The sequence below is a fragment of the Thamnophis elegans genome, chromosome 12 (genome assembly GCF_009769535.1).
Source record: "Thamnophis elegans isolate rThaEle1 chromosome 12, rThaEle1.pri, whole genome shotgun sequence".
Classification (NCBI taxonomy): Eukaryota; Metazoa; Chordata; class Lepidosauria; order Squamata; family Colubridae; genus Thamnophis; species Thamnophis elegans.
The window spans coordinates 70,874-80,671 of record NC_045552.1 but is presented as its reverse complement, the minus strand read 5'-3'; the positions used below and the strand labels follow the sequence as shown (position 1 = coordinate 80,671).

Here is a 9,798-nt window from a genome sequence, read left to right as displayed (position 1 = left end):
AAATCTTTCTTTATAAGTTCCCCCTTTTCTGTCAAAATATCTTTATATCTAACAATGTTTTCCATATTAATAATATTTGGATGTATTAATGCTTCCATTGTCGAAAGCCAAGCTGGTATCTTTACATAGTGTTTTTCTCTAACTTTCTCCCATACTAATAATAAAACATTGCTTATATAATGTCCTTGAAAATAACCATGTATCTTGTTTTTCCCATACCATAGGAAGGCATGCCAACCCACCTGTAAGTCATGTTCCTCCAATGTCAATAACCTTGTATTTCTCAGTACAATCCATTTTGTTATCCATGATAACGCTGCTGCTTGATAATATAATTCCCAGTTTGGTAACCCAAGCCCTCCTCTTGCCTCCTGTAACGTTGTTGGCAGGGAGCCTGCTTCTGAAGGGATTTGTTGAAGCTAGCTACTGTGCAAATGGGCTGCTGGATCAGACTGCCAAGGATGCACTCTAGGCTCTTGGCTGAGGTGTGACCTCAACAGGCTTGAACCCCGGCTAAACCGAACAGGATGATGTCCAGCATTAATAAAAGTGAAGTCTTATTTAGGAGAACTGTAGTGTGTAGGGACAAGATGCGGGACTACCTTCTGTTCTCGCTGCCCGCTCCCTAGGTCTCTTCGGCTTGGGCCCAAGGGCCAGCGGTTCGCCCGGCCTTTCCTTGGGCGGAAAGAAGCGCCTCGACCGCGGCCAGCGGATGAGGGCGCTTTAGACCTGCAGCCCCAGCGGGACGGGAACCCCCCGGGCAGGCCCTTCCCAGGAGGCGCGGGCGGCCGCCTATGGCGACGACGCGACCTCCGACCGAGGGGTGGCGCTCGAGGGACGGCGCGGCACGCAGCAAGAACTCCGGAAGGAAGCGGAAGCGGGTCCGCGGTGGGAAGGCGGCGAGGGGGGGGGGCGCGCGTGCGGGGCGCCCGGGCGCTTCGGGTCCGGCGCGGAGGATGGTAGGCGGGGGGGGGGGGCTGCGGGGGGGGGGCTGCGGGGGGGGGGGGTCGGAAGAGGCGCCGGTTCTCCCGCTGCTCTCCTTTCTTTCCTGCAGTCCGCCTCGCTGGAGCTGCGCTCGCGGGAGGAGAAGGACGCCGAGCTGGACAAGCGCATCGAAGCGCTGCGGCGCAAGAACCAGGCGCTCATCCGCCGCTACCAGGTGGGCTCCGGGCGGGGGGCTCCGGGCGGGGGGCTCCGGGCGGGCGGGGCGGGGGCGGCTCCGGGCGACCCGGCTCAGCGCTTCTTCCTTGGCCGCGCAGGAGATCGAGGAGGACCGGCGCAAGGCCGAGCGGGAGGGCGTAGCCGTGACGGGGGCGCGGAAGACCCGCTCGGCGGAGGCTGCCGGGCAGCCCGAGAGGCGCCGAGGGGAGCCGGAGGCCGCCCAGCCGGAGGTGAGGCCGGGCGGAGGGGGCGCCGGGGCTGGCTGGGAGGTGGGGGGCGTCGGGCGAGCCTCACGCGCCCCGCTTCTCTCGCCAGGAGCGGCGGGCGCTCGGGACGAAGGCCGCCGCCGCCGCCAGGGGGGCCCCGGGGGAGCCGCAGTCCGGAGGCCGCCCCGCTCGAGCCGAGGCCGGCTGGGCAGGGCCGGGCGCGGATGGCGAGGGCCCGCGGGGGCGAGGCGAGCGAGGGCGGCGGCCGCGGGGCCGAGCGGGCCTGGCCGGAGGCGACCGGCGCTCCCAGGTAAGCGGCGGGGGCCGAGGGGGGGTGGTGGGGGAAGCGGGCGGGGGGTATCCGGCGGCGGGGCGCTTGCAGGGCTCTTTCCCTCCGCAGGAGTGGGAGGAGCGGCGGCGGCGAAACATCGAGCAGATGAACGAGGAGATGGAGAAGATCGCCGAGTACGAGCGCGGGCAGCGGGTGAGTGGGGCTCGGAGGGGGGGGGAACGAGTGGGGGGGGGCGGCGGCCCCGGATTCGGCTCAGGCCCCGCTGCTCTCCCCTCGGCAGGACGGGCTGTTAGAGAAGAACCCGGTCCGCAACTTCCTGGACGACCCGCGGCGCAGCGGCGCCTTCTCTGAGGCCGGCCGGAGGGAGGGCAGCCGCCGCCATGTCCGGAACTGGGGGGGCGCCGACTTTGATAAGGTCAAGACGGGCCTGGAGCCAGACAAGGAGCAGCCCTTACTGGTGCGTTTGAGAAACATATACATATATATATATATGTATGTATGTATGTATGTATGTATGTATGTATGTATATGTATGTATGTATGTATATATGCAAGGCAGCTCTCTGCACCCCCAGCTGGGAGGTTCTGCTGGAGGCCCCACCCAAGCCCTGTGTGCGTGTGTGTGTGTGTGTGTGTGTGTGTGTGTGTGTGGGCCCTGGCCTCATCTGGCCTCTCCTGGCAGGGGCGGGGCAGTGGCCGGCGCAGGCGCCTTAAGGCACCCTTGGATATGACGCTTTCCATGACTGGCCGCGAACGTGCCGAGTACACTCGTTGGAAGCAGGAACGGGAGCAGATTGACCGGGATCGCTTGGCCCGGCACCGCCAGCCCACTGGGGAGTGGCGCCGAGAATGGGATGCTGAGAAGACAGAGCCTGCGTAGGTGCCCCAAGCGGGAGGGTCAGGAGGTGGTTGCTGGAGCAGCTCAGCTGCAGGAGTGGGAGGGTCTCCCTTACATCTGGCTGCTTCTCGTCTCCGCAGGCTGAAAGAAGGCAGTGAGCCTCGAGGCTCATCGATTGACAAGCAGGGTAAGGAGGGAACACGAGCCGTGGGCAAAGGGACTGGTGTCGCGGGAGGGAGAGTGGGTGTTTGGCAAGCATCGCCTCCCCTTGAGCCCCACCTGAGGGCCTCTGTCTTCCTCTGACCTCCTTGCTGTTCTAGAGCACTCCAAGCACCCTCCCAAACTGCCCACCTTTGGGGAGTTCATGGTTGGGCAGCCTGGGGACCGGCACTGGAAGATCCGAGGGCGTGGGCGCCCCCGAGGAAGTCCTCCCAAGTCCTACAGGTGAAGATTGGCCGGGAGGGTGGGAACTGCGGCGGAGGAGGGCCTTTCTGCTCCTGCCCTGGCGCGAGACTCTCGGCTCAGCGTTGGCTTGTCTCTGCAGCATGCACGACAACCGGTGGGAAAAGGAGGAAGCCGACCGGACGCTGCCTACATCTGCGGGAGAGAATAAGGCGGAGGCTGCCTCTGTGATGCAGGTGGGAAGGGCTGCAGGTGTTTCTTATTCCTCCCCAAACCAGTTTGGGAGACCCCGGTGGGCCTCTGGGGAGCTCTTCCCTGGACCGGGGTTAAAGAGACGTCTCGTCTAGTCAACTGCAGTCCACGATTGAGTCAAAAGGGGTTCTCAGGTCTCCCCTGTGATCCTTTTCTCTCCTGCCCTGTGATCCCCCAGACAGAGCCACAGATAGGAGCAGTGACAGAAGAGGATGAGGAAGAGGATGAGTGGGAGGACGTCAGCGGGGAGGAGGAGGAGGAGGAGGAGGAAGAAGAAGAACCGGAAGCCAACAGCAGCCAGGCTTCCTCGGGGGAAGATGGGCCTCGTTCCTCCTGCTCCCCCCTGCCCCCGAGGAAGCCCAGACAACAGCCCACCCTTCGCTCTGTTTCACCTCGAGCGGCTGCAGCCACGGAGGGGGCGCCCTTGACCCCCTTGGGGCCGGCAGAGGGATACGAGCCTGTGTCCGACTGGGGGGAAGAGATGGAGAAGCGTTCTCCCCGGACCAGCCACAGTAGCCAAAGCCCCTTGGCTGCACCCAAGGAGGAACTGCCTGCTGGCATTGCTGGTAAAGGGCGGGGTCATCCTAAAGGTGGGGGGCTCCTGAGGCAACCCTGGAGAGGTGGGGTAGGAGCCGGGGTGTATCTTACTACGGGATGCCAATCAGTGCTCCTCTTCCCTTCCTGCAGGAGTGGGTCCCCTGCTACCACTGGCAGCCCAGGGATCCCTTCCCACGGACCCCCCTGCAGGAGGGGCGGCTTCTGCTGCCCCCAGAGCCCTGGAGGCAGAGATACAAATGGATGCAGAAATGCCCAAAGAGGTGGAAGAAGGGGGTGAGTAGACTCTCTGGCATCGTGGGCTCCTTTAGGGGCTCCTCCTGGCCTGCCTCCTCTCCCCCCCCACCCCCACCCCGGAGCTGAGGGAGGAACACCCCCCCCCCCAGCTCCGTCCCTGCTGAGTCAACTGTAGCTGGAAGAAGCTCCGTGCAAAGGCCTTGAACCCACCTCCCGTTTGGGAAGCTGCAGTAGGGCTGCCTTAAGGCCCCGGCCAAGGGCGTCCCCTGCACCCTTTAAGCCTCGGAGAAGCACGTGCCTGCCTCATTCCTGTAGCTCCCTTAAAAGTGTAGGTTTCCTTGAGCTCCTCCTTTTACGCTGCAGGCATCTGCCAGCCCTTGATTACCTGGGGAGAGGATCTGCTTTACCCCAGTGGTGGGGGGCAACCGTTGACAGCATCACAGGTGGCCCCCACTAAACTCCACCAAGGGGTGCGGAAGACAAAACGGTCAGGTGTAACTTGGGGCTCTGTTCTCGTGAGCAATAGCAATAGCAGTTAGACTTATATACCGCTTCATAGGGCTCTCAGCCCTCTCTAAGCGGTTTACAGAGTCAGCATATCGCCCCCAACAACAACAATCCGGGTCCTCATTTTACCCACCTCGGAAGGATGGAAGGCTGAGTCAACCCTGAGCCGGTGAGATTTGAACTGCTGATCTAGCAGTAGCCTGCAGTGCTGCATTTAACCACTGCGCCACCTTGGCTCTTGGAGCTGCAAAAGGGCAGGGAGTCTTGCTTTTCCTTTCCTAAGGAAATGGCAGGTGGGCCTTGATTTGTGGAAGGGGGGAGTGGAGACGAATGGCAAACCCCCCCCCCCCCCCCCCAAAAAAAAATCTTCTGATTCACTGGAGGGGCTGCCTGCTCTCTGTTAGGGTAAACTTTCAAGGAAAGCACTACTGCCGCTGTCAGTGGATACCTCGCTAAATTTAATAGCAGAGTCCTCCGGCATGCTTTGCATTAACGTCTTTGTGATTTTTAAAATTATTGATGTGCTCATGTCCAGAAATCAAAATAAGAGTTATATTTGGGATTTTAGCTTAAGATTTAAAATATCCATGCAGCATTTCATCATTACTTTGGGGCATTTTTGCTGCTCTTCAGCCTGAAAGGCCACCAGAACAATAAATAGTTCATAACGGCAATTCTTGCCCATCTAAGAAGTTGGAAAGGAGAAGAAAATCAGTAAAGGAACAATTTCAGTTTGAAAACTGAGGGTCCCTCCAAGAGGCTGATTTCAAAGATCCTGCTTAACTAGCTTGCCTTGAAACTCAGCAGCCCATGTGCAGAATGTGCTCAGCTTGCTTAATTTTAAGCTTTGTGATGTATTGGCGTGTTGTCCCAAAGCAGTTGGCTTGGTTGCTTTGTGGCCCTACGCAGTGCACAAGTATCAGAGGCTGGTTAATTTGGTCGTGGGCCGAAGGGGGTTGCGTGGCCTCAGGATCCCCCTTTAACAGGCCTTTGCCTGTGGCCAGCCACCTTCCAATTGCCGTTTCGTGCGTGGTGACTTTTTCTCTCCTGTCCGCCAGGAGCACTTGGAGATTGAGGCCCCAGAGGCTGAACCCCGATGGCTCTTTCCCAGGGCTGGTTGAAATGCAGCTGGCAGCCCGCCGAGAACTTGAGCCAGACCGTCAGAGCTGTGGCTACAGTTGTGACATGCACATGCGTTCTGCGTGTTTGTGTCACTCTTGAACACTCTCCAGAGGTTTGGCTTGATCCAGCCACCTGCCCCCCATCACCCTTTAGTGCTCTTAACACACCAATCATGGACAGGTGGGGGCTGCAGTTCTGTTCCCCAACCTTCTGCAATCTCCCTTGGATGGGAAAAGTAGTGTCTTCTCTCCAGCCCAGTCCTTTGTGTAGGAGGAGTGACCTGGGCCCAGGGAGAGTGTGAGGACACTCTTCCCGTCACGGGCTTCCCCATTATCATGTACGAAGTAAATAACTTCTTGACAATAAAGCTTGCGTGTGTCTTGTCTTCCTGCTTGCTCCGTGGTCCCCTCAGAAGTGCAAGTGGGGAGAGGAGAGAGACCTCGTGGACATGTCTCGGGAACGAAGTGTCTGGCCGCAGAAGATCATTGCTGGAGTGGAAGTGATGAAAGCTTGAATAATTTCTTGAAAGGAAGGAAGTCTGCCCTGTGCTGGAGAAACCAGCTGCCCTCCGCCAAGGCTCTGCCACCGTGCCGACCAATGATAAGGAGCTAAGTAGAGGCTTCCGAATAGTCTCGATTGCAGAGGAATTTTCTCTTGCTGGTTATTTTGGCCCTGCAATCGGCATCCACAAGTACATGGTGGTGCCTAAAGCTTGACTATCTAGGTTTCCCATAGTCTCTTGGTCCCATCAATCATGGTTGGAATGGGAGCCCTGGTGTTGCAATGTCCCTTTCTTCCTCCTTGGCCAATTCATTTGTTAATGGCAATTAGGAAGACTTCCAGCCTGAAGCCCCAGGTTGGGGTGGGGGTGGGGGATGGGAATGCCAGGTGAGTTCATCCACTGACTCTGGGCCAGGTATCACTGGTATAACACCTGAACACTATGCGTCCACGTGTCACTTTGGCCCACAGCAGCAAGCAGCCTGGGACCTCTTAATGTGCTGGACAGTCGTATTCTCGGGGTTCCTCAGTCTATTTGGTTTTGGAATGCTTCCCCCTCGACGGGGTGCTGCAGATGGTACTTTCCATGTAAGTCCCTTTGGACCGAAGTTCTGGAATGAGCCCATTTCCTGGCCCAGGTGAGGTTGGCTGCCACCTGAAAGTCTGATTAGGAAGCTGGATGTCTGGGTGGCTTCTGAAAGTTATTTGGGGAATTTCTGTCCACTGTTTGCTTGGACTCTGACATTCGGAGGTGGTTTGTGCTCTGAGTGAAATTGCCTCTCCCTTAGGCTGTCATTCCGGACTGCAGCTTGGTTTTCTGAGGGGCCCAATCTGATTCCTTAGGAAAGAAAGGCCCTCGACTCCATTTGGTTAAAGCAAAGAGTTCTTTTACTAAAGGTGTTGGTTGCATGTAAAGTCAAGCCAGCTCTGAACTTTCCTGTGCTGGAAAGATACAAAAAGGATAGCCCGCAGTCCATCCCTCCCTCCCCTCCCAATCCGTTTCCAGTCAACTGGAGCTCACCAATATGTTTTGAGAATGCTGAGATGTTTGGGAATTGTCCATATATTTCTGAGGGTGCCTGGCCTTAGGATCCTAGTGCAAGCTGGGTGCGGTTGCTCTGGTCTTTATCACCTGTCATTCCCCCCCCCCCCACTCCTGATCTCCCATTATGTACACACACACAGCTTTATTGCCCTTCCATCCTCTCCCCTCCCCTTTGATGACAGGATGCCTGTGAGGTGCCGAGCTGAACCAGGCAGAACTGACCGTTGTATATCAGATGTGATGTCGGCACAAAAGTTCAGGATCGTATGTTAGTTGCAAGTCAGAAGATTTACATTGCTGTAGCTTAGCCACAAAAATCTACTTCAGTACTAAATTGGTGCCAGAAAAGGGTCAGTGGAATTCAAGAAGGCTTGGACCGTTTATGGAGTTGTAATAACGCTAAGCTGATGATGTGCCAGCCCCTCCTCTCTTCTCCTACGTGCAACCATTAAACGGTGTGGGAGAACCTGGCTCAGGTGGGTATAAGCACATTCCCATTAGTTACTTTTATAGCTAAAACTAAGAAAGCTGGATTAAAACAATGGAGAAACTGGGCATGAACATAAGTAGCCTGAAAGTGTGGCAGTTGTTGATTGCCTGAATAATGATCCAACCTGCTCTAGAGTTTATGCCAACGTGACTGCCAATCAAACAACCAGATAGCTTCTTAAGAAAAGCGATTCGGATCAAAGGCCACCAAAACACGATTAAGATCACCAGAAATGAGGATGGAACAACTAAGTGACTACGGAGGTTTTTCTTATCATCCAGCTCACTTCTGCCCCAAAGGTGCTTTTCAATAGGGAACTAGGCTTTCAAGACCAAGGAAGTCCATTCGTTTTTTGAAAAGCTCCCCATTTATTACGGAAGACTGGAGAGAGGCTGTAATGAAGGCTGCTGGCTTGGATAACATCTTTATTGAATAGATAAAGCAATTTGGACCGAAAGTGAGACGGGGGGGGGGGGGCTACTAGAAATGCTTGGAACAATGTAAGATTCCTGGTGTCTGACGAAAGACTCCAGTTGAAGCAGCTTTAAAACCAGGTAAAGAGGCCAATCCCCGTAAGAGCCACTGCCCAATTTCTCCCGTGCCATACCTACAAAATCGCCTCATTGTAGCTGTAGAACCTCTTCTGATACAGCAGCAGGTTGGATTTTGCCCCCCAAAAAGTTGCCCAGCCCAGGTCCTTAATTTCACCTTGTATTTTGAAGATGGATTCCAAAAGGGCAACATAACTATTAATAGATCTCCTAGCTGCATGCAATATCATCAGTCTTGGAACATTGAAGCAGGAAGTTTATGATGTGACTAAAGATTTTAAACTTACAAATATCCTTAGGAATCTGCTTCAGAACCATGTTTTTTGTGGGCTTCCGGGGAAGGTGAGGTAGTTGGAGGAATCAAGCACTGGGGAACTGCCAGAGGACTGGAAAAGAGCTGATGTGGTTCCCATCTTCAAAAAAAGGAAAAAAAAATAGATCCCGGAAACTATAGACCTATCAGCCTGACCTCAATACCAGGGAAGATTCTGGAAAAGATCATCAAGCAACGAATTAGCGAACACCTAGAAGTAAGCAAAGTAATAGCCAAAACCCAACATGAGTTTGTCAAAAACAGATCATGCCAGACTAATCTTATTGCATTCTTCGACAAAGTGACAAAATTAGTGGACCAGAGGAATGCGGCTGATATAATTTGCTTGGATTTCAGCAAGGCATTTGATAAGGTAGACCATAACCTACTACTAGATGAAGTAGAAGAATGTGGGTTGGACAGCATCACCACCAGATGGATTCGTAACTGGCTGACCAACCGCACTCAAGGTGTAGTCCTCAATGGAACTGCATCTACACGGAGGGAAGTATGCAGTGGAGGACCCCAAGGCTCTGTTTTAGGCCCAATACTCTTCAACATCTTCAGCAATGATCTGGATGAGGGGATAAATGGGGAACTCATCAAATTTGCACATGACACCAAGATGGCAGGAATAGCCAACACTCCAGAAAACAGGCTTAAGACACAGAAGGATCTTGACAAACCTGAACATTGGGTGCTATCTAACAAAATGAAATTCAATGGTGAAAAAAGCAAGGTTCTACATTTAGGCAAGAAAAACGAAATGCACAGGTACCGTATAGGTGGTACATTGCTCAATAGTAATAACTGTGAGAGGGATCTTGGAGTCCTAGTGGACAACCATTTAAATATGAGCCAGCCGTGTGCAGCAGCTGCCAAAAAAGCCAACACAGTTCTAGGCTGCATCAACAGAGGGATGGAATCAAGATCACATGAAGTGCTAATACCACTTTATTATGCCTTGGTAAGGCCACACTTGGAATACTGGATTCAGTTTTGGCCGCCACGATGTAAAAAAGATGTGGAGACTCTAGAAAGAGTGCAGAGAAGAGAAACAAAGATGATTAGGGGACTGGAGACTAAAACATATGAGGAACAGTTGCAGGAACTGGGCTTGTCTAGTTTAATGAAAAGAAGGACCAGGGGAGACATGATAGCAGTGTTCCAATATCTCAGGGGTTGCCACAAAGAAGAGGGAGTCAAACTATTCTCCAAAGCACCTGAGGGTAGAACAAGAAGCAATGGATGGAAACTAAACAAGGAGAGAAACTACTTAGAATTGAGGAGAAATTTCCTGACAGAACAACATATAGCCCATCGTCT

At 54.3% G+C, this 9,798-nt stretch overlaps 1 protein-coding gene across 1 annotated transcript; it reads left to right on the top strand.

Annotated features, from left to right (window-relative positions):
- The first annotated feature begins 808 nt into the window (after window positions 1-808).
- CCDC9 (coiled-coil domain containing 9) lies at window positions 809-5,957 on the top strand. Its single transcript, XM_032228223.1, has 13 exons — window positions 809-959; window positions 1,055-1,159; window positions 1,260-1,391; window positions 1,477-1,677; window positions 1,768-1,851; window positions 1,940-2,116; window positions 2,342-2,535; window positions 2,638-2,684; window positions 2,818-2,941; window positions 3,042-3,135; window positions 3,330-3,717; window positions 3,839-3,982; window positions 5,509-5,957. Exons 1-13 carry the CDS (start codon window positions 957-959, stop codon window positions 5,523-5,525), a joined length of 1,710 nt encoding a protein of 569 aa, XP_032084114.1. The 5' UTR covers window positions 809-956; the 3' UTR covers window positions 5,526-5,957.
- The last annotated feature ends 3,841 nt before the right edge of the window (window positions 5,958-9,798 follow it).

Coding starts and splice junctions, on each gene's coding strand:
- CCDC9 (XM_032228223.1), top strand. Junction 1,678..1,767: donor GAGGCGACCGGCGCTCCCAG/GTAAGCGGCGGG, acceptor TTCCCTCCGCAG/GAGTGGGAGGAGCGGCGGCG. Junction 2,117..2,341: donor ACAAGGAGCAGCCCTTACTG/GTGCGTTTGAGA, acceptor CTCTCCTGGCAG/GGGCGGGGCAGTGGCCGGCG.